The following is a 24,171-nucleotide window of genomic DNA, read 5'->3' as shown; positions in this document are numbered from 1 at the left end:
TCTATGGAAGACTTTCTGTCTTTACCTTTGTAAAATAAACACTTTCTCAATAAATTTATGGGCTGATTTGATTATTTTGGGTCATGTGAAATATGTCTATTTTTTAAATCTTGGTTATATTATGTTTCAAAAAGGAGCATTATCCATAGTATTCTCATTGGCTGACGACTTGTCAATCAGACCCGCCCCTCCTTGTCACATCCATTCTTTTTAAACTAAGATGGTGATGGTGAAAAAGCTAATGTCCAGGCTTCAAAATGGGACTTCAGAAATCAATGGATGATGTCACCAGGTCAGTGTCTCAAATTAATGAATGTGAGGCCCGTGTCAGTGCACCAGCCACATCTCTAATTTCAAATCTTTCCAATGTCCATATGAATGAGTTAGAACAAATTTACCTGCCATACAATTCCAATAAAGTGGAAAACTATCCTATCTAACGGGCTGTAAATGTGTTTTTTATGCAATAAAATTGGGGCTTTTAATATACAAGTTTATGGTTTACTTGCTTTTGGAGCCAACCTCAAGTGGCAGCAAGAACAACTGCCAATTTTAACTCTTGTGTTGATTCAATTTTGCACTTGGTTCCATCTCATTGCGATGACACCAGCAATCATTTTGCTTGCACTTACTCACACAGCCTACAGATGTTTCTTAATTTTAAAAAGAGGCAAAGTATAGGTTATAAAAAGCTGCTTATGGGCTTTTTACACGTGCGTGCATGTGTGTGTGTGTTTGTGGTAGAATCTCTTTTTTTCTGTTTCAGCCTGCCTGCATTAGTCTACATCTACAAACATACTATAGGCTCACAAGGCTGAAACACATTAACCATCATAACCCCTATTACCATTAATAGTCACAGCAACAGCAGCATGATTTGCATTAACACTGTCATAAATCATTTTATTGAATGGAATTAAATCAGTGAAGGTCCAGCGAGCATGAAATGCAAAGACAGTACTGGCCAACTTGGGCATAGCTGCTTGTTTTAGGCTTTCAAGAAGAAAAATAAAGCTGTGTCTGATTTCATAGAGAGAGCAACTTAATGAAAAACAAATGGAAAAGGGATGTAAGTGTGAAGTTTTAATCAATACTGACTCCTTTAAGGCCTGTTTGGCATCACAGAAATAAGCAGATTAATGAAGTAGTTCTGTCAGACAAAGCCTCATGGGCATTCTGGCCTCTAAAACAGTTTTTTTAAATCACCACCCAAAAAACCCCATAAAAAAGTCATATTCTGTAATCTTCAATGCCGATATACAGTTTAAATGAAAGAAACTGTTGGCTCAATTTTATGGATATTTGCAGTCATTAATGGACTGCAGAGCAACCCAAAACACCCAAAACAACAGCATTACATTTCCAAGACAAATGTGCTTGTTTCTCACAAGATATTAAATTCTACGAGAATGGAGAAGAAACATAAATACTATGAACATAATTAACTCCTATTCACAGAGCATTGCCGTCTGTAGCCCCCATGCAGCCTTTATGATTCTGATCAGCGTGGGGAGAAACAACTCTAAAGGTCAAGTGGAGCTAGAATTGGTCGTTCACCAGCCTCATCTGCTCATATCTAATTTGTGAGTAAGTAAAGCAGCCTGCATGCTGTGCCTAAGATGACTTTTGGATTCAAGTCAATACCATAGCTTGGGGACAAGAGAGGCATTTGATGAGATATAAACATTCATGCTTACAGTGCTGACACCACTGACACTGCCTCTTGATGACTAAATGAAGAATTCACTTTATTATTAAATATCTATTTATATTAAAGCTTCTTTAAGCCATCTCTGCCATCCATTTGTAAGCAGCTGAAGCTCTACTAGAGTTGACCTCCGCCAGCCAAAAGAGGGCATACAATTTCGAGGACGTAGGGGAAAGATCAGGTCTATATTATGCATTATGCATATTTGCTTGAGACGAGTTCATTAAGTAGCATGACAAAACTATTGAGTACTATATTATTTAAAATGTATAGTTTGTGATATATGATTTGCTATGTAACAATAGAGCCAAACTTCCTCTGGAGTGTGTAATGGAGATAATGGAGCGGATCGTGTTATTTGGAGTTTGAACGGTAGCATGCTGTAATTCAGAATAGCCCACATCTAATGAAAAATCATAGCACATACGAAAGAAATCAGTCAGCAGGCAGTGTTCAGCACCACGAACAGCGACGCATTAACTACAGCTGTGTTGCCCCTCACAGGTGAATGCCCGCGGGTAACTTTGCGGTGACTTTGTAATTACTTTGAAACTCACAGGCCACATAGAAACCCATATAATTAAGCAACATTTATATGGTACAGTCTCTAAGCATGACAAAAGTTTACTAGCAACGCTTTATTTATTCTTTATGGGATACTCTATCCAATATTAATGAAAAAATTTCAATTAAAACATTATTTCAGGGACCTACCAAACGCAACCTCATCTTTTTAAAGCCATTCCCTTAAAGAACATTGAGCATTTGGTATTCGCCCAGCAGGGACCTTTCTTGGTGTTTCAGCAGCGCCAGTCCCAGAATATGGCCAATAATGTTGCTGAGGGGCGGGGAGCAGCGCGATCTGCAGACCCACTGAGTCTGGCGGGGTGCCGAGGAGAGGCAGCAGGCAGCGGTAGCAGAGATGGGCTCACACCTTTGAATTACAAATTAGTCCCCAGTAAAGGATCTCGGGAGACACTGGAAGATTAATTTTTGGAGCGGGTTTTGCTGGTGTTCTTCATTAACACTGGTAGACTACAGCTACCAAAAAGCAGGAGCGGAAAGGTTTACAGTTGCATTGTGACGTTCAACACTCCTGTCGTCTCACCTGCACTGCCGGTGAAGAGGTCCGCTGTAATAAAGATGCATCCAGATAAGCACCTACCTGAGCTGGTGGCCGAGAAAAACAGCCTGGACCCCTCCTTTGTGCATGCGGTGCGCCTGCTTGCAGAAGGTAAGTCAGGTATACATTTTTTTTTTTCTTTCAAGTCTAATGTATTCTGAATGTTGGACTTGGTCACGATGTTCATTCTAACGTAAAGTCACAATTGCGTTCAATTTTGGGGCAGTACTGTGAGCTGTTGTGGGCTTTTTTGAACACATCTGCCTTGACTTTTAGCGTTTGCGTGATGTCAGTGATTTCTCTGTGCTGTGCGTTTAATGTAGACACTGCTCTTCGACTGTAGTAAGGAACTTTTGTTGGGTTTTCCCAAAACTTCCAGTGAGGAAATGCTGTGAGCAGAGACACTAAAGTATGTGTAGAGTCAGAGGGGGTTATTGTAAACACCCCCACCCCCCGCTCCCCCTGTCCTCCAAGATCAATGCGCTGGCTCACAGAAAATAAAGTGAAACGCTTCCCAGCGCATTTCATCCTGGCTTCAGGGAAAAAAAAAAATCAAAAAGGTGTAGGATTTGTTAATCCAAAAAATCATACTGCAGTATTAAGCTGACTGTGTTGTTACTCATCTTAAAATACTGGGCACTACCAGCTTATCATTTAAAAGGTGTGAAGTGTGTGTTAATTTCTTTACTAAACCAAATATCACTTCTCTAATATTTTAACCATTCCACATGAGATAAACCTTGGAGGCTAAAATCTAAGTGTTTGTAATAATTGCATCATGAAAGACAAGATACATGAAAGAAAACTGATACATGCACACCTCATCTTACATGATAAATGCCATCAAGGTAATAGAGAACAGGAAATGTCACCAAAACATGTTGTAAAGCCTTTCCCCTGGAATAATTTTACTGTATGTCAACAGAGTGCTGCAATCAGCCTGCAGCATTTAAAGTACTTTGTAGCCTTCGTCTCATTCACATGCTGAGAATGTGTCACTTCTGATAGGAAGTGTGTCACCTCAAAGCAAACACAAAAAAAAAAAAAAACTCAGCTCAGCTCATTCAGCGCAGAGATGCAACTTTTGCATTTTCTCGGAGACTCTCTCTTCCCATAATTGCACAGGCCAGGTTGATGTGTAGTGCTCGGATAAAGGTTTGAGTGACACATTACTGAAGTGAATGGAGGAATGACAGTTATAAATGTAAATGGGTTAGCCTGCATGGGGGTGGGGTGGGGGTGTTTGTTGGACTTACTTTATATCAGAGGCAAGACAAAGCAAACATGAAAGCAAGCAAACCAGGCAGTATTGTATTCTTGTGTGAAACATGGTATATCAGCGATAAAATGACCAAACGAAACATAAAATGCTGTCTTATGTTGCATGACTGTAAGCCTTTAGTGAAATGCTCTCTACTGTTTTTCCTGTGTAACATTCACTGGTGATTCTGAGCTGATTTAATGAATTTATTACATCATGCTTGTATGCTAATTTCAGGTTATGACATGTTTGTTTAAAAACATGAAATCACACTCTGTGTTAATTAGTAAGCTGCTGGGCTGGGCGTGGGCTCTAGCGTTCTGCCCTCTGAGCTTTCTTGTTGAAATGTGTTGATGAGACACCTGACAGTCCCATTCTTGTCGCTAACTGGGATGCAGATCTGTCACACAGTATGCTTTGCCAGATGTACTCAAGCCTAACTCAAATAGAAAGAATGCCAACAAAGAATGCCATCCACCACCGTGAGCAGCAATTATCACATTTACATGAGGTCATGTCTGCATTTTTTTTAAGTGACTTTTGTCTTTTTTTCTGCAGTTTTAAGAATTAATAACAGATAAACTGGGGGACTACGTTCCCCTGTAATTAACAATACAGTTCAATGCAGTCTTCAGTATTACAGTATAATACTGGAAACAAAATACAATACACCGCAATACAGTACATTGCAATCTATTTCTCTGAGAAAAATCTTATTTGCAAGGTCAGTAAAGAAACTTCTTTGTATTCATCAAACACAGAAGTGGACAATCAGTATAATAAACTGTCAGTTCAGTCAGTCTTGCAATGCCCAACACAATCAACCATGGACAGCATGTGAAAAAATGTTCAGCACAAGACTTGTTATCTTGTGTTGTCAGTCTATGCTCATGGATAATGCAGAATCCCGCGTATCAGTGGACAAGAAGACAAACCACGTTTACAGATTTATAGATTTGCAGCTATTTATCACTGAATAGCAAAGCATGTAATCCTGCATTATACACATCATGCACAATCAACTGCATAGCATGGATTAACCATGGTCACAGTTAGCATCTCCATATTTATGAAATGAATTATTTACTGTTTGTGTTTGAGTAATGTTGCCTCTAAAACCATTTTTCTTTCTTTGAGCTGATTCAAAACTCTTTGGAACAAAGCTCCAGTCCCCGGCTGTAAACTAAGGGTGGGTGGGGATAATTCTCTTTTAGAGCTGAATGTAAGCTTCCTCTTATGAAGGTTCTTCTTATGAGGGCTGTTAAATAGAATAGTTGAATAGACTTGTGTATTACACAGTGAATACAGTATGCATAGTATTTTAAAATTGATGCAACTTGCCTTCACTTTTTCCCCCTGCACTGTTTTTTTCTTGGACATGTTGCACGAGGCTAATGATTCCTCAGATTGACAGATAAGAGTCAGTTCCTTCAAGTTTTGCACTTTAAGTTTCGTCTGCCTAAATCAGCTGTGTAGCTGGTTTGAAAGTGGGCTCATGTCAGTGTAAAGAAAGGCAAGCCTTTAATAGATCCCAGTGGTTTTCTTTGTAAGGCTCGCCTACATGCCATGCAGCCTCATCTTGCCACGAAAACCAATGGGATTTCTAATAAGGTGGCAGGCAATGCAGACAGCAAGACAGTCAGGAAAACTGACTGTTAAGAATACTCCGTTATTCCATTTCTGAAGGAGGCATTTCTCCATGACAAGATAAAGTTTGCATTGTCACTAAGCATTGTAAAGGGTATATATCTCAAATACCATCACAAGTGCTGCTGACGAGAGTGACAATGCAAATAAAATCTGCATGAAATTTGAAAGATGTAGACTTCTCTGAATCAAATCAGAACATAGATATGGAAGAGGCCCACCACTGTGCCAAGTAAAATATTAGACAGGAAGCACACAGGAATGTACTTAGAGCTGTTAATTTCAACACAGTGCTTTCACACCATTTAAATACACCATTTTTCTTGTTTAATCAAGAATCAATGAGTCATATATTTGGACTGCTGCTTAAAATCCCCGTGCAGAGTCTTCTTTTAATGTGAACCATCACATGAGCTCAAAACACTCTTTAATCTGCTTCACGTACAACTTTTCTACTCACTCTGTTTATTTTCACCTTACATTTATCCACTGTTATTAGTGTTTGAGCACTCAAGTTTTCAACTGAGCCCTGTGCTGGACTTTTTCCAGCACACTGTACTGTAAATGTAAAGGCAAACTGTACTGTATAAAAGTCTCTGGGCTGATGTTAATGTGTTCTATCAAAGGTATGTTAAAAAATAATAAACCCGTGACACACTTTGGGCAATAACTTTTTATCTTTTGTTGAGATAATGGACCAATCTGAATGAAATAGCAATTGAAATATCAACCTTCAAAAATGTTCTTCAATAAGTAAGGAGATATGTTATAAATCCTGCTTTTTGCATAGATAAGAATACAATTAGAGTATATATTGTGGTAAAAGCTTTCCTCAAATGTATGTATAGGATGCTTTTTTTTTTTTTTTTTTTTAATATAAAATTGTGATTAATTAGTGTTTATTAATGGATACAATGGATAAAATGGAACAAAGAAATTTAACATTTGGTGAAAACAACCTGTGGTGGTTGTATCCAGTGCCAGACAATTGAATTAATAATTTGGTAATATTGATCCACAGATATGCAGATTTCAGTTTCACTCTCCCACAGCATTCCCACATTTAAGGGAATTTGCAGTCTCTGGAGTTACATGACAGACAGTTTTTTTAGTTAAGTAGCTGAATTTGTTTAGGATGGTAGTGAGACCTGCTGTGATGTATGCTTTGGCGATGGTGGCACTAACAGGAAGACAGGAGGTGCAGCTGGAGATGGTAGACTATACTTTTACTGGGAAAGACCAGGAGGGACAGGATTAGAAATGAGTATATCAGAAGGACAGCTCAGGTTGAGTGGTCTGGAGGCAAAGTTACAGAGGTAAGGCTGAGATGGTTTGTACATGTGCAGAGGAGGGATAGTGGATATATTGGACAAATGATGTTGACTGTGGAGCTGCCAGGCAGGAAGAAAAGAGGAAGGCCACAGAGGATTGGTGTGACAGAAGAAGATGCAACGGATAGGGTGAGATGGAGGCAGATGATCCACTGTGGCAGCACCTAAAGGGAGCAGCCAAAGGAAGATGATTAATTTGTTCCAATACACATTACAGCACTACACTGTATTCTAAATGGTGGTGCATACTTTAGGTTTGCATTGTTTTGTTACTGATTTATAGAGGTTGCATTACTTGCTTTTTCTCTTACCTTTGTGATTTACCTGTGTGCTGTTCCAGTCCTTCCTGGTTTGAACTAAAGAAGAGATTGAAAGTGGTGCTGATAGAAAAGCAGAGGCTAACCAAATGGACTGAACCATCTGCTGTGACAGCATGGGAGGAATGGGGTTTCTTTGTATTAACTTTAGTTATTGTCTCTATGGGTTCCCCCTTTGTATTAAAAATGGTTTACTCTGCTGATATGTGATTGACTTCATGCTTATTTGGTTAGGAGAGTTTATTAAGATACAGTTTTGTTAAATTAAGCAGTGTTTTTTTTTATGTGTTTTTGAGATCACTTTTGGTGTACAATAAAGCTCACTTTTTGAAAACAATACCCTTTATTTTCTAGGTACTACACACAGTTTTTAAGGGACTTGGCTTGTAGGTTGTTCCAGACATTTTATAGAACTTACCACAGTTCTCCTGTTGGTTTAGTCTGTCTCTGTGTTTTCTTGGGATGTACCATGTGCTATTGGGCTTCCCGTTCTTCTTGTTACTGAAAGTAGTTTTTTTATGATTCAGGCTGTGTGTGTGTGTGTGAGCTCACTGTCATGCTGCAGAATCATGAAAGGGGGTGGGGTGGGGAAATGGATAAGAAGCTAAACATCCAAAGTGCCCTAAAACTTTTGCACTATATATCTTACATTCTGATGTGGTTCATACTTTGCCACAGAGAGCCATTATATCCATGAACACTAAAAATTGATTTTCACTTATCTTTCTTTCTCGTTTATAAATGGTTGCTTACATTTTCAGTGCATCCATTACAGCGTGCTCGGTATCCAGCAGTGACCCACCTAGCAGTGACAGATAAACAGCACCCATGTGTTATGACCTATCAAAAGGACACAAAATTACATTTCAGTGGCGAGTGAGACATGGAATTATATTTTTCAGTATTTAACCGACACCTTATCAAGAGTGACTTACAATGAGTGCATAGGTCGAATAAGATTAAATTCCAAGGTCACTAGCATCCTGAGCTACAGAAATGAGCCAAAGCCGCAGCACTCAGACAATAGATATTAGATAACAGATTATATTACTGTGGCTCTTGAATGTTCACATATACAGGGAACTCCCAAATTAGGAAGTATGAGACAGAGAGAAATGTAACAAAAAATCAGGGTCTTTGTTTGTTTCTCTATACAAATCTGTTTTTTAACTCAAATATTCTATTAGAATATTCACCCCCCACCCCCGAAAAAAGTGTACAAAAATACAAGAAAATCTTCTTTTATCAAAATGATAAGTTTTTTTGTCTTTTCTTGTCTTTAATCATGTCAGGAGACATGATTCAAATGCACATTTTCTTGCTTTTCATATGTAAATGGTATGATTAGTAATTGATTTTTTCCACTTTCCTCACACATTCTGAAAATACAATGCTTACACTGAAGATTTACAACTTAAACTGTCTGCAGTTGCTGCATTTGCCTAAGTGCAGCTCAGCTGAAAACACATAAACAGCATGTGGCCAAACAGAGGAACACATTTCCAACATTTTAATATTCATCGGTCAAAAGTGAGAAAAAGTGCCAAAGCTAATTGCATGTCTTGCTGTTCATTCCCCCCCATTAGGTTCATTCTGGCCGGGCAAAACGCTACTTCTACCTCTTTCTGTATTTGACGTGAACAAGCAATCACTTATTGGAGAGAAATTGCACTGATTTATGTTTGCACCCATTGTGAAGTCATTATTTTAGATATACAATTCAGTAGCTAAAAGAAATCAGTGACTAATTTAGCTGTCTAACTAATGGGAGCACTCAACAATACGCACAATGCACTAAAGCACGAAAAGCAATAATCACTCAATTCAGCACTGACTGGTTCACCACTACTCAAATCAAACATTTTTGAGAATTTTAATATCAGTCAGCAAGTCTCTAATCTTAGACTAATTGACTTTTCCAGCAGATTTTATGGATTAAGGGAAATGTCTAAGAAATAAGCAGAACACATCTGTAAAGTACAGAAACAGCTCAAATCCATACAAAGTGAAAATACAACCTCCAGCATCCAAACCTTGTGCAAGTGAGAGTCTGATATGTTGTCTAGCTATTTTTGTCTGCAGTATTTCTTTAATATTCATCAATCAGTCTGCAGGTTATTCAAGGTTTGAATTCTTTCAGCAGCTTTGCAAAATAAAAGTGAGTGAAGTGAAAAGAGGAGGATGCTTACCGAGTGTAATCTTTGTCTATACAAAGCACATGTCAGATTCCAGGACATCCTGAGCTTGCTGTGTGGTGGATGTCTTGATGTACATGCTTTTTCTTTATCTGCAAATTGATCAAACCTGCAGAAGTGGAAGGATTTTAATTTTGATTGGATTCATTGTGGCGACTCATTTTATCACCAAACGTCTGTTTTCTCGGATTCATGTTTTTCTCTATGCACATCAGAACAACAAAGCATCAAGACAAAGTCAGCAAAAAAAGGAACAGTATGATCTCAACAAAATTCATCTAGACCTGCTGGTACACACTTTTTTATTAAGGGATGCTAGTCCGCAATAGAACAAACTGCATAATTTAGCTGTGTTGCCTATATGGCAACAACAACTGGAAACCAGGAAAGCAGTCCACAGGCTTGGCATCAATTATTTTCAGCTTTTCACCAATTTGTGCATTACTTTAAGGTTCTTTATAATTTACTTTTAGCAATTTTACTCATGTCTGGATGAATATAAATCATTTGTTGAATGTTTGCTATTTATATCAAGTCTGTGGTCTGACAGAACTGCTTATACATCACTTGTAATTAGCTGTTTTCTGCTTAAACCTGTTCAGGTTCATTAAATTCTTAATAATTTGTAATTTACTTTTTTTTAATTAGTTGAGCTAATCTTTTAATGTGCCCTCTGGGGTATGCATTCCCCAGGTTGAGAATCAGTGCCAGTAAAGTTACAATGTGTGGAAAAACAGTCGAGCATCAAATGATACATCGCCCTTGTTCCGCATTCCTCTTATGTTATCGAACTGCTAACATGCTTGTTTTATTGGTAGGTGATACTTTTACTTTTAGCAAAGCTCGAAGTGAATTTCAGATTTCTTGAGGTTTGAATCAGTTCAACTTGTGCAGCAAAGTCTGTGACAGTCATTGTGTTTTTGGCATACATGGACTTTTTTTCCCCCTTTGCTTTGAAACAAGATCACATTTAGTGTTTCTTATCAAGTTTTCTGGTGGTGCAGATGGTTTACTCAGAGCAACAAGTTGCTGAGAAAAAAAAATGCTGCAAAATCTGACATCTGAATTTCAAATACAAACTAGGTGATTTATTTATGAAGACAGGTTTGTAGGACATCTTTATGGTGTCCAGGATAAATGAACCTCAAACTGTTCCTCAGTGTCTGTTGATGCTCTGTGTTGTCACATACAGCAGATGTATTTAACCTTAAGCCACAGCAGGCTGACTGAGCGCATTTTCTTTTTTTACTCAGCAAAACCCTGTCAACTTGTACACTTTTATCTACTAGCTGCCCAGTAAAACCAACATTTTTTCAGTCTTGGCTTCTGAGAAGCTCTGCTGAAGCAGTTTTGGGCAGTGCAACAAAGAAGATCAAGAGCACCACAATAGAGAGTGTTTTACTCATTTAGTTCCCCAAATGAGATTTTTTTTCTGTCCTGTGTGCAGACTATAACCAGTGACCTTCAAAGCACATTCTTGCTTCTCTGATCTTTAGTCTCCGTTTGCTTCCTGCTACTTTGACAAAGATGATATCAGTGCGAGCGTGTCTCGGGATTTATAGATTGCAAGCTTGGTTTCTCTCTCTTTTTTTTTTTAGTTTTAGTTTCACCTGCATTTTGCTGACCGGAATTAGTGTCTGTCCCATCAATCTTCACCCTACAAGCAACATAGAGTAAGAACAACCATCACAGTAAAATGTTAACTTATTTCCTCTAACAACATCTGAAAATGTTATCTGAAAATGAGCCTGGTTATTATCGTTTTAGGAAACTTACATTTAATGCAAATTTCAGCTTTTGTCTAAGTACAAGCCACATTAATACTTAAAGGACTATTTAATCATCCTCTGAGTCTGTATAATTTAGTTTTCAGTCATTTTTATCCCAATTATATTTTTGTCTCTCACAATAAAACGACTCAATGTGACTGTAACAAAATAAAGGCCAATAAAATAGCTTTCAAACTGAGATTTTTCAGTTGAACAAACAATGAACACAGCATGCTACAGGAAGCTATAGGCCTGCTGTTCTATGTCTGCCCCCGTCAAAATGACCAACATACTTTAACTAAGATACTGAGAGTTTTCCATGTTTTAAAACATCTATCTATTATCAAACAATGTTTTCTTGGCCCCTCCATACACCCGAACATCTTCTCATTAATGCTTGAAGCTTATTGAAATTGAGGTCTTTAAGCGACATGGTTGACTGGCTAGCAGGTGATGTTTGTCATTTTAAATATCAGCAAGCTAACATTTGTTAGCAAGCAATGGACACACAAAAGCTGAGTGTCAGTAGATTTGTTTTTTCCACATGGTGCCAATAGAGGAAAAGTCAAAGGATCACAACTTTGTACAATTTACGACCAATTGGTGATGACAGGAAGATGTTCATGAACATCTTCAACTCCTCAGCGGAGGCTTGCCGCTTGCCTGTCTGTTTTGAAACCCCTACCATTGTTCCTGTCCCCAAGAAGCCAAGGATCACTGGACTTAATGACTACAGACCTGTGGCACTGACTTCTGTGGTCATGAAGTCATTTGAGCATCTGGTGCTGTCCCACCTCAAGTCCCTCACAGCCCCCCTTCTGGACCCCCTGCAGTTTGCCTACAGAGCCAACAGGTCTGTGGACGACGCCATCAACCTGGCTTTGCACTTCATCCTACAGCAGCTGGACTCCCATGAAACCTACGCCAGGATCCTGTTTGTGGACTTCAGCTCTGCCTTCAACACCATCATCCCTGATCTCCTCCAAGACAAGCTGTCCCAGATGAACATGCCTGATCCCCTCTGCAGGTGGATCACTGACTTCCTGACGAACAGGAAGCAGCACGTGAGGCTGGGGAAGAATGTCTCGGACTCCCGGACCATCAGCACTGGCACTCCTCAGGGCTGTGTCCTCTCTCCTCTGCTCTTCTCCCTGTACACCAACTGCTGCACCTCTGACCACCAGTCTGTCAAGCTTATTAAGTTTGCAGATGACACGACTCTCATCGGACTCATCTCAGACGGGGACGAGTCGGCCTACAGGATGGAGGTCAAACGTCTGGTGTCCTGGTGCAGCCACAATAACCTGGTGCTGAACGCCCAGAAGACAGTGGAGATTATAGTGGACTTTAGGAAGCACACATCCCTCTACCCTCCATCATCCTAACTGGCACCCCCCATCACCACAGTGGACTCATTTCGCTTCCTGGGAACTACCATCACCCAGGACCTCAAGTGGGAGCCCACCATCACCTCTGTCATCAAAAAGGCCCAGCAGAGGATGTACTTCCTGCGGCAGTTGAAGAAATTCAACTTGCCAGTAAGGACCATGGTGCAGTTCTATACTGCCATCATCGAGTCCATCCTTACCTCCTCCATCACTGTGTGGTACGCTGGAGCCACCAATAGGGACAAACAGAGACTACAGTGCGTTGTGCACTCTGCTGAGAAGATCACATCACACATGGCTAGTGTAGCTAAAAAAAAAAAAAGACTGTCCTCTCTAAACAGTATTCTTTATTTTTATCTTTGGCTTTACTATTTGTTATCCACTGTATGAAAAGCCAAAGTAGTTTAAAATATGCAAGTGTGCACACACCACAGGTTGCAGTCTGTTATCTCCTCTGGCAAAATTTTATTTTACAAATCCATATTTTGTTAGCTCCTGTTATCTGGGACACTTGTATGCTGTAAAGTGTCACATAAGGAGGTGTGAATCAGCTATGTTGATGGAAATAAAAAGGTTGAGGGGTCTTGTTTACCAGTGCTCTCAACAAGCGGCAGTAGTTACAGTCTGTTTTCAGTGGCAGGTGATGAAGGTCTGGGGTGAGCGTTGCTCAGTGTTCGCTGGGTTTGAATAAAACCGTCTTTCCTGTCACAGCCTCTCTGGGTTACATCTGACAGTATACTTTTGCAAATTTTTGATGCAAGTGTTAGTGATTTGATTAAAAAAATATAAGGTTGTGTGTAATATAATTACATCATCACTTCAAAGTAATGAACAAAACCTTGTTTTCTTACATCCTTATGTAAAACAAACTAATTAAAGCTTATTTAATCGTCTAAAAAAGGTATGTTTTATTTAACACTGCATCCTCTCATTTAGCTCACTCAGTTTTCATGAACTCCAGTATTTTGCAATAGTTCTGCAACTCTGGTGAGAGTCATCTCAGAGCAACTGCACGAAAGGAGAGAAGAGACAGCGTGATCCAATTTAAACGATCTTCCTCGGACAATCAGGCACAATCAGAGGATGTGTAGAGTGGGAAGAAATTGGTTCATTTCAGGCTGTTGAATTTTGGTCTTTGTTATTCACAGCAGTAGCAAAAAAAAAAAAAAATTAGTCTTACTTTATAACTGCTAACATAACTCTAAAATTTAAGAGACCTGGAACATTGAGCTAAAGCTTTGCACATTCACATGATTGAATTGAGACATTTAACTTGATTTAAAGGTTGATTCAGCAACTTAGTGGATGTATTTCTTTCCGCAGTCAGGGTAATTAATGCATCGATTTGAATTTAAAACCTTACATATCTGTATTGAAGGGCTAAATAAACCCTTTCTAAATAAACTCTTGACTTTCCATATAGAAACTCAGCAGTAGTCAGGTCCATCACTTTCTGTGCAGCAAAAACTCACTGTTAAATGGACTGGTTCTTATATAGCGATTTTCTACTCTACATGAGCACCCAAAGCGCTTTATACAGCATGTCTCATTCACCCATGCGTTCATATAAGCACTTTCTACATCTAAGTGCTTTCTATCTAACATTCACACAACGATGAACGCAACGGGAGCAACACGGGGTTTCAGTACCTTGCCCAAGGACACTTTGGCATGCAGACTGGAGCAGCCAGGGATTGAACCTCCGACCTGCTCTACATCCTGAGCCACAGCCACCCCGTTAATTTATTGATAATTAGTGGCAGAGAAGGGTACTTGGAGTTCAAGTGCTATAAAAACTGTCAAAAGACATCATTGTTCAGGAAGTGTTTCCGTTCCTGTCAAACTGATATAGTATGCCGAACTGGGCAGCTATATCCACCTTTCATCTCTCATCTCATTGCAATAAGGCTGGGAATGCACAAAATGACTATTGGCTCAATTTGAACAAGATTTGCCTAGCTTGCGATTTATAAGGAGAAACACTGCAGTTTGATTGAAACCAATGATCTGCAAATAGGGATCTTAATATCTTACTTCAGAGATCTAATCTTAACCGCCCCGAATGGCTTTTACCCGATAATATCAACCGTTTTACATCTTTAAGCCAGCATCTGCATAAGTCCTGTGCTGTGCGGAGAGACTCCTGACAGCCTGCAAGAGCTCAGTTTGTAATGAAGTGAGGTAGAGTGAGCTGAGTGTGACTGCCTCTATTGTTATTTTGATTGGAATTACTGAGATCATGAGATTGCAAGGCTTGATGTGAAAGGACATATCAGGAGTCAGCTGGATTATCTTTTATTATTAAGTGCGCAATGTGAGCATATTTACAGCTGACACAAGAAATAGTCAGCAAAATATTCAATGGTAAGTTAAATTTCTCCTAATGTGTTCCCAGTCTAAAATGACACTATTTCACTGTGATTATGCAGTTGCTTACTGGCTGATGCTTTTTCAGTTGCATAATAAACTCATTATTTTTTTTTTTATCTGTTTTTCTTATTTTGTTTCTCTGCAGAGATTGAAAAGTATGAAGGTGACGAATTAAGAAAAGATGGCGACACCAAGAAATACTTAGATATTATCAGCAATAAAAATATCAAGCTCTCTGAAAGAGTCCTCATCCCAGTCCAACAGTATCCAAAGGTAAGAAACATAACAGCTCTTTGGGATCCTATTTATTTATTTATTTAATGTGCAGTCTGTTCAAGAGATTTTGAAATTGTGAGGGATGTGCAAGAAGAACAGAACATGTGTGATATTGTTTCAGTATTTTTAGTAATATTTTAGTCTCCGCTCCGTTGTCTTCACCTGTTCACAATTGCTGCTTCTTACACTAAAATCCCCCTGAGCCTCAAACTGGCTATTAGAAAGTCAGCGGATGGTGTCTGTTTATTTTGATGCAGTCACCAAAAACCAAAGTTTTCAGCAGACTAAAGCACCCAAGGGTACAGTGAGGAACAGTGACCATAAATCACCGCATGACACTGCTCTGTGTCTCAGTTATGCAACGTCAGTACTGACAAAGTCTGCAATGTGGCCTAATGAGGCTGCTCTGTCAGGCAGCTAAGCAACAACACACAGCTGCTTGAGGAGCAGCAAAAGGCTGTACTGCCACTGCAGTCGTGGAAAGCTCCACTGCCCTTGAGTTCAGACATTCATGCAAAAGCTTTTAATACACTTCATACTTACACTGTATTTAATATTTACTATCTTTTTTTTTTTTTTGTCATAACAGCATTATGTCCAGCTGCCATTCAGATATCAAATCTTACATGTTTTAAGTGAAGGCCAAAGATTTGTGTGACGTTAGTACTTTATGGTTTTTTTTTTCCCATTCAGACCACTTTCAACCTTGTTAGAGCATGTTTATATAATATTTATTTTGAGAACATGATAGACTGAATTTTGAATAGTTACTTATACTCGCCACCTCCCATCTCTCTTCCTTTAAAAGGAAATCTCATGAAAGTAAATATGCACCCACTGGTCACTTTATTATTGTTTAACTGTTTGGTAACATAAATATCTAATTAGCCAATCACAGTAGTGATTGGCAGTATCTCAATGCATTTAAGTATGTAGACGTGGTCAAGATGACCTGCTGAAGCTCAAACATCAGAATGGCTGGTCAGAGTATTTCAGCAACTGCTGATCTACTGGGATTTTCCCACACAGTCATCTCCAGGGTTTACGGAGAACGGTCAGCAAAAGAGAAAATATCCAGTGAGCTGCAGTTTTCTGGGTGAAAATGTCTTGTTGAGGTCAGAGGAGAATGGCCAGACTGCTTCAACCTGAGGCAACTGTAACTCAAATAATCACTTGTTACAACCAAGAAGTTCTGAATGCACAACACACCAAACGTTACAGCAGATAGGCTACAGCAGCAGAAGACCACACTGGGTGCCATTCACGTTAGCTCAAAACAGGAAACCAAGGTTACAGTTCACAACTGGACAATAGAAGATTGTAAAAATGTTGCCTGGTCTGATGAAGCTTAATTTCCGCTGCAACATTTGGATCGTAGGGTCAGAATTTGGCATAAACAACATGAAAGCATGGATCCATCCTGGCTTGTATAAATAGTTCAGGCTGGCGGTGGCAGTGCAGTTGTGTGGGGGATATTTTCTTGGCATACTTTGGGCCACTGAGTACCAACTGAGGAGCATTTAAACACCACAGCCTACTTGAGTATTACTGCTGACCATGTCCATCCCTTTATGGCCACAGTGTACGATCTTCTAATGCTGCATCCACTGTTCCTACTAAGCTACACTGCTAAAGAAAATGAGCGTACAATTTATAGTCTTGTGTACATATACCTTGTCAAACTGTGATTTCGGAACACAGCCTCCTTCTTTCGTTCCTCTAACCGCTTTCTTGAAAAGGTCAGCACTGCCATATTTTCCACACATCCAAACACCTGCTGATATCTTCCACAGTGTTCAAAACTAAATGTGTTTCTCCTGAAAAGAAACGTGTGTCTAGTTTGTGCACAACACAGAGATGACAGTCAAGTGACAGGAAAAAACTGTTTTACCACCACCCTAACTGAGACGCATATTGGAACACATCCTGCTCCCAGTACCTGAATAATATTAATCCCACATTCAGAACCACCTACTTCTAAAAACCTAATTCTGAATAACCAAATGGAATATGCTGTTTTCACTGCCAGCATCAAATTCAGTATCTTCTCGTATTCTGAAAAATAGAGTAAGACATGTTAACTTAGGCAGTGAGATAAATTAACATCTTGTTTATAGCTGTTTCTGTAGATGGGGGCAGCATGGTGACGTGGTGATTAGCACTGTTGCCTCACAGCAAGAAGGTCTAGGTTTGAATCCACCTTGTCCAGGATCTTTCAGCGTGGAATTTGCATGTTCTCCCTCTCCGGGTACTCCCGTTTCCTCCCACAGTCCAAAGACATTCAGTTAAAGGGGTTAGGTTAATTGGTGATTCTAAATTGCCCATAGGTGTGAATGTTGTCTGTCTCTCTGTGTTAGCCCTGCGACAGGCTGGCGACCTTGTGCAGGGTATACCCTGCCTCTTGCCCTATGAATGAATGGCTGTTTCTGTAAACAATTGCTATTATTTTGCAGTTTGTTTGTTTTTTGTAGTATAAAGCAATTCTATATCCATTGTGACCAAGAAATTGATGGATGATTATATACACGTGTGTTTTTTGCCTTCCTCCGTTCTGATAGGTGGGCAGCATCCATCACATGACGTGTTGTGTACATATATGATGAGTCCTGCTTTGTTCTCGCTAAGTCTGAAGAGGGGCAATTTGTGGCCCAAAACGCCACTTCTTATTAAGATTTGTTTGGATTAAAAACGTGGTTTAGGAGCTTTGCCGGTGTGCAGACCCCTTTTTTTCTCTTTACAAATTTTTTTGTTCCAGCACCCAGCCTTCATTTTGGATGTGCATGTCCTTGTTTCTTTTTTTGCACATTTAATACTTTACCATCATGTGATGCGTTAAATCTAGTTTGGGGTTTATGTGCATTTCATTAAGACTAGAAAATTGAGGGTGTCAGAGGGAGAGGGGAATCTAAAAACTGTCACGAGCACAGGCCGTGCTTTAGTCCAAGGAGCCCCACAGGACACTCCATACAAATCAATTTGCTGTTTCCTCCTCAGGTCAGCATTAAGCAACTAATTAAGCTTTGTTCAGGACCTCTTCACTTAAATTGATTTCAACTCTTTGAAAATGGTGACCGAATTGGTTTCTTGGGAAAAAGAAAGACTCAGATGTGTTTTGTACCTCTGTTTTTGCCACATCTATTATCCAAATAATAAGATGGATCTTCATTCAAAATAAAATCCTCAATGTGAATGCTGAATTGCAATTTCATTTAGAGCACACATACTGCTTTTAAAGGCAATATGTTGGAAGTTTGAAAAGTTTGGTGCATACTCCTCTCTGTATGTTAGCTTTTGGATAAGTGTAAAGAGCATTGACACCTACAGTACTATAGACACCCATCAGTTAAGTTAAGTGATTGAGACTTTTTTGTTATATATGGATTTTGTGGAAACATCAATTTTCTTCCTGAAAACTAAAAACTGGAACTCGAATTAAATTTCTACAGATAGAGTATGTCCTGCTTTATATCCCACCTGCTGATTAATTGCATTCACTTCATGTCCCAAGTGTGAGTCTGCTTCTGATTAGATGGTTAATGAAAATCAGTGGAGCTTGCAGTCAAAAAGACCCGAGAAGCACCGAGGTACATAACAAATATATTAAAAATGTTTTCATCATTACAAACATGAAACTCACAGGTACAAAACAGAAGCTCAAAATTTTTGTTTCCATGTAGTGAAAATGAGAGTGCCAGGGGCTGCACAGCAAGCAAAGCTGCAGTCCATAGGGACAAAACAGTTGTCCAGCAACAGCTTCTGTGACCTGATTGCACAGTCAGCACCCCCACAAGACTGCAGTGTCACTATCTTAAACATCTTGGTAATACTGCACTTTCATTTAATGATAATTTGCCATTAAGCAACTCTTTGATCAAGTGTATGCCCTGCAAAGAGAATGAGTAAAAGTAGAAAGAAAGCAATGCAGAGCTTGGAACCATGAGGTAAATGGAGCATAATTTCTAGAAGTGTATAAATTAGATGTTTATTTTCTGAAAAAACATTAGTTCAATGAATGTTTGTGCATCATGGCTGCATGCATATGAATTTGACAACTCAGTTCACTGATCAATATAGATGATTTTTTTTACTGGCCCTGCCAATAGACACAGACTAATTGGTTTTATTTCACTGGGAACTTTTATATTTGACACTTCTGTGTTATTTTTCCGTGTTGACTCTTCAATAATGTCCAGTCTGATGTTCTGTCACTGGTGGCTGAATGAAAAAGTGTCGTGAATCTGTTCTGTCTCATTTCAGCAGTCTGGCAGTGCTCATTCTTGCTTACAGCTTCCATCTTACTGAAGACTAATTAAAAGGAAAATAATTAAATTATTGGGAGTATCCTTCTGAGTAGGTTAAAATTTGACAGGATCACTTGTAATTATGAGTAAAACTAGTGGTGCTAACAAAATCACTCCTAATGGCACACTGACAGACACACGCCGTAGGTTGTTTTCACTTTAAATGTGCCAACAGCACAAAAAAAAAGTTCTTTTCATGTTTCTGTGCCATGGCAGTGATACTGACATCAAAACAGACCGAGGCTATTATTTTAATGTATAACAATGCCACACAACATTAGTGACTGAAACACACATCGCACAGTATGCATGTTAGCAGATACAACACCACTTGGCTGCATTTCAGTCACATACGAATACAGACAATGCCATGAAATCATGATCAACACAGGACTTATAGTATTTATTTAGCAGGGATGGTTTGTAATCTACTCATACAGTGCTTAATAAATCAGCCATAAAAACAAGAAAGCACAAATATTTTTTTAAATCTGTCAAAATTTCTTTAAAGCTAAAAATGACTGAATTCACATTTTTATAAACAGATTTGAGCCGGCACACTGCACTTTAAACTTTTAAAACAAAAAATGTTAATATATAATCAGCTGATACTGACACACAGCAACTGGAATTACAGATTTAGCAGAATTTTTATGTTATGTTTTATGATGATTAAATGTTTTAAGGAGAGAAGAGACCATTAATAGAAAAGAAAACTCTAACCTTGACCAAAAGCCTCAGCACATAACTTATTCGTTTCCCAGTACTTTTCTTCCTCCCCCACAAAACAAACCCTTAAAATTATACTTTAATCTATGTATCACACACACTGCAACCACACTGATGAGCTAAAACATTATGGCAAATATCGCCCCCACTGTATGCTTCTAAAACAGCTCAGTCCTCAGGGCCATGGGCTCTACATACCCTGTGGTACTTGGTACCAAGATGTTAGCACTAGATCATTAAAGTTGTGAGCTGGAGCAGATCTGATTTTTTCTTTCACATCCCCCTGACACTGTGATGCTTGCCTATGGGTCCCCCCCACAAACTATTTTAGCTAGGTACCCACCACTGTGACGAGGTGTTCCCCACAAGCTTTGCCATTTTGAATATGCTCTGCCCCATTTGTCTGACAATAACCATTACCATAAGCATGCCGCCAACTTCAAAACAGTGTCTAAAAGACTGTTCATTTGACAGCACATCTATATTTCAAACCTTGGCATGTACTGTTGTTTTGAGATCATTTTGTGAGTGTTCATAATGTTTTGGCTCATTGGTACACTATGCAAAATTTTCTATTTCTATTTCTACAGATTACTTTTTACAGTGGATACATTAAAAGTTCAAAATTAGTAAAATTCCAATGGAAACACACCAATAGTATAATAGAGTAATAGTAGCCAACCTCAAAACCATGCTTAAATACAGAGCTTCAGTAAAGAGTCTGTATAAAAGTGTTGTAATCTTGAAAAAATTGTGCAGCAACATGTGCAAAATGCATGATTTCAGCATGATAAAACCACAGCTTCTACACCACCTTTCTATTTTTTACCATGTGTGTGGTCACAGACTGACCCATCAGGTAATGAATGACCTGTGTGTTTTGTGCAACACTTTCTGCAAAATCTACACTAGGTTTTCTGTTGTTTTATAGCCTGTGAAAAAAAGAAGAAATTTGGCCTTGAGGCATTGTTTCAGTGACCTTACCACCATTTCTATTTTTAATCTCCTCTAAAAAACATGATGAAACCTTGAAACAGTGTTGAGTTAAGTTAGTGGGTGAAAAAAGTTCATTTATACCTGTCCTCTTTTGGTAGATAAACAAATAATTCTCACACAGGGTTCTACTGAAAGTCATGAATTTATGCTCTGAGGTTACTATTTACTCAGCAAAAGAATATGATTAAGATAATCAGCAAAGAAATTATCATTTAGAATCATCTAGAATTTATCCTCTGCTGTTTAATGAGACAGTTTGATTAGCATCTCTTAACCTTGGGGTATGAAATGGTTTTTAATTGTCTGACCTTGTCGGCTACCTTGAGTGCAGTGCTTGGGCTTTCTGCCTGAATATATGAGAGTACTATTAAAAACTAGTTGTTCCCTTTTTCTTAGAATCATTTTCATTTTGTTAAAAATCAAATGGACACATTACAGCCTGGCATTTTCAAATTATTATCTCAGCAGGGTATTTAGTTTATAACTATCCCTTCTGCAGGTAAAGCCCAAACTGCATTAAATTGTATTTTGTCCTTGTGGATGCCACAATTTTGAGCTTATCAGTCTTGGGTTATTGTGACCTTTAAATAGTGCTGCAGCTGCAGTGCTGCCCATACAGAAATCCCATTTTTGTCTGCCCAGAGATGTCAATGTCCCAAAGAAAGGCCTATCATGAGGAAAGGTGTTTTCCTTAGATAAGTACTGAATACAGTCAAGGGAGTACAGAGTGTGAATTAAAATTAAGCACACGTATGATAGCATCACAGTTCCACTTTGGGATCCTACCGAGTTAGTGTTTATGTGATGACTTTGTCTGCCACAATGCTGCTCATGAGGCTTAAAAAATAAGATTGTGCCTTCCCATGTTAAGAACCATCCATTTCTCCCGGTACACGATGCATTCATTTTCAGGAATGTAACAAAATCAAGTGAAATATCTGGATGCTGCAAAAATTCACAGTATGCTGTTGATTGACACTATTATCCAAACTGAAATGCACTATTGGAACCACATGCAAATTGTAATGGATAGATATCTGAAAGAAGGCAGACTGTGTATAAAGGAGAGATGTAGCCTTCAATACCGCTTTAAAGCCAGCATGGCAAACTCGGGAGTTTCTATCAAAGTGCTTGCCTTGAATCCTTGGTAAACAATTTTCTAATGATACTCTGGTCACAGTCATTAGTTGAACCTCTTTAGCATGGCATTAATTTGCAAATTATGGCCACATTTAGAGTAAAATAGGCAGTAAAAATGGGTGTGCTTTAGGTTGTGTTTACCATTCCTCAGATCCACCCTTTGCAACATCACTTCTGGCTCCAAATCAACAAATAAAAACAAATTAATGTTCAGATAAACATTTTGTTTCCTGCTTAATCAGTGGTCTAATCAATAGAATAGGATAAATCACATCAGTGAGCTCACAGAGAATTGGCATGTCACACTGCTTTTCCCCCATTTTCAGTCTGTAAGCTCATTGTTTTGGCTTTCAGAGCCCAGTCTTACTTTTCTCATTCACTCTCTCATCAGTCTTGTTTATTTCAGCAGGAAGATATTTTAGTGACAGAGCTCGGATAAAACTCGTTCTTTGCTAGATGCCTGTTAACACTCAGCAAATTAAGTTTGAATGCAGCTGGTGAGCACAGTGAGATAATTAGCAGCTAAGTTAGTCGATACCAAACTAAAGCAAAACTGACAGTGAATGTTGCACTTGGTTTCATTTGATGGACCCAAGCATGACTGCAAATTCATGCTAATGTTGCTCAAAGTCTACTATATAGTTTTATGTTTCCCACGTCAGCCTTATCAGTTTATATACCTTTAGACTAAGGTGCCGTTTACACGAGACCGTTTTCATTTTGAAACGGTGTCGTTTTGATGCGTTTCGGCCTTCTGTTTACACGACAACAGAGTGAAAACGATGTGTTTCAGAAACGGGGTCCAGAGTGGAGCGTTTCAGAAACGCACCGGCTTGCGTTTTCGTGTAAACACTTGAAACCGGGGTGATTTGAAAACGCTCGACTCGCACATGCGCACTATGGTTGCGACGGCCAGTTTTTCGCGCACGCGCAAACTGATAAACAGTACTCGCGGATTCACGAGTGCTTCTTATGCTTTTCCTGTGTTTTTACCGTTTTGTAATTCAGCGTTGTGTGCAGCAGCGATCCAACCTCATCATCGGTCCACACAAAACCTCTCACATTGGCCGTTTTGTAAGTAATGAACAATTTGCCGCACTACCTACTGTGTCACTCCACGCATGCGCGTCTTGCGTAAACAAACTGCAAAGAGAAAACCAACGCCAACTTGTGGCCTGGCATTGGAACTACATCGTTTTCATCGTTTCACATGTCCTCGTGTAAACGCGGATCGTTTCTGAAACGCCATCGTGTAAACGAAAGGCTGAAACGCATCAAAACGACACCGTTTCCAGTATGTAGACACAGTATGTAGACTTGATTAATTGTTGCATTAGTTACCTGTTGGCCTGGACTCACTAACTGCCATAATGCATCTCATTAATCTCATTAATACAAATGTTGCATGAAGATTTGTATTAATGTGCAGTGAAACACAGTAAAAGTGTTTACCATACACATCTATTTTGTTTTGAGTGGGATTTGTAAAGCTCTCAGTATGCTGAATAAGCAAAAGGGATTCGGTGTACAATCCCTTTTCCAAAAAATTTGTGACACTGCGTAAATTATAAATAAAAACAGAAAACAATGTTTTGCAAATCGCTTAAATTTAACTGAACA

General features: G+C 39.0%; 1 protein-coding gene across 1 annotated transcript in view; it reads left to right on the top strand.

Moving 5' to 3' along the window:
* Positions 1-2,620: 2,620 nt before the first annotated feature.
* khdrbs2 (KH domain containing, RNA binding, signal transduction associated 2) overlaps positions 2,621-24,171 on the top strand; it is a 68,072-nt gene continuing 46,521 nt past the window's right edge. Inside the window, exons 1-2 of the mRNA XM_030748518.1 lie at positions 2,621-2,942; positions 15,255-15,382. Coding sequence (XP_030604378.1) covers positions 2,852-2,942; positions 15,255-15,382 — 219 coding nt within the window. The 5' untranslated portion in view covers positions 2,621-2,851. The remainder of the gene's footprint in view (positions 2,943-15,254; positions 15,383-24,171) is intronic.

Source organism: Archocentrus centrarchus, chromosome 15 (assembly GCF_007364275.1).
Source record: "Archocentrus centrarchus isolate MPI-CPG fArcCen1 chromosome 15, fArcCen1, whole genome shotgun sequence".
In the NCBI taxonomy this organism is placed as follows: domain Eukaryota; kingdom Metazoa; phylum Chordata; class Actinopteri; order Cichliformes; family Cichlidae; genus Archocentrus; species Archocentrus centrarchus.
The sequence above is the reverse complement of the archived record's forward strand: the minus strand, read 5'-3'. Positions and strand labels throughout refer to the sequence as shown.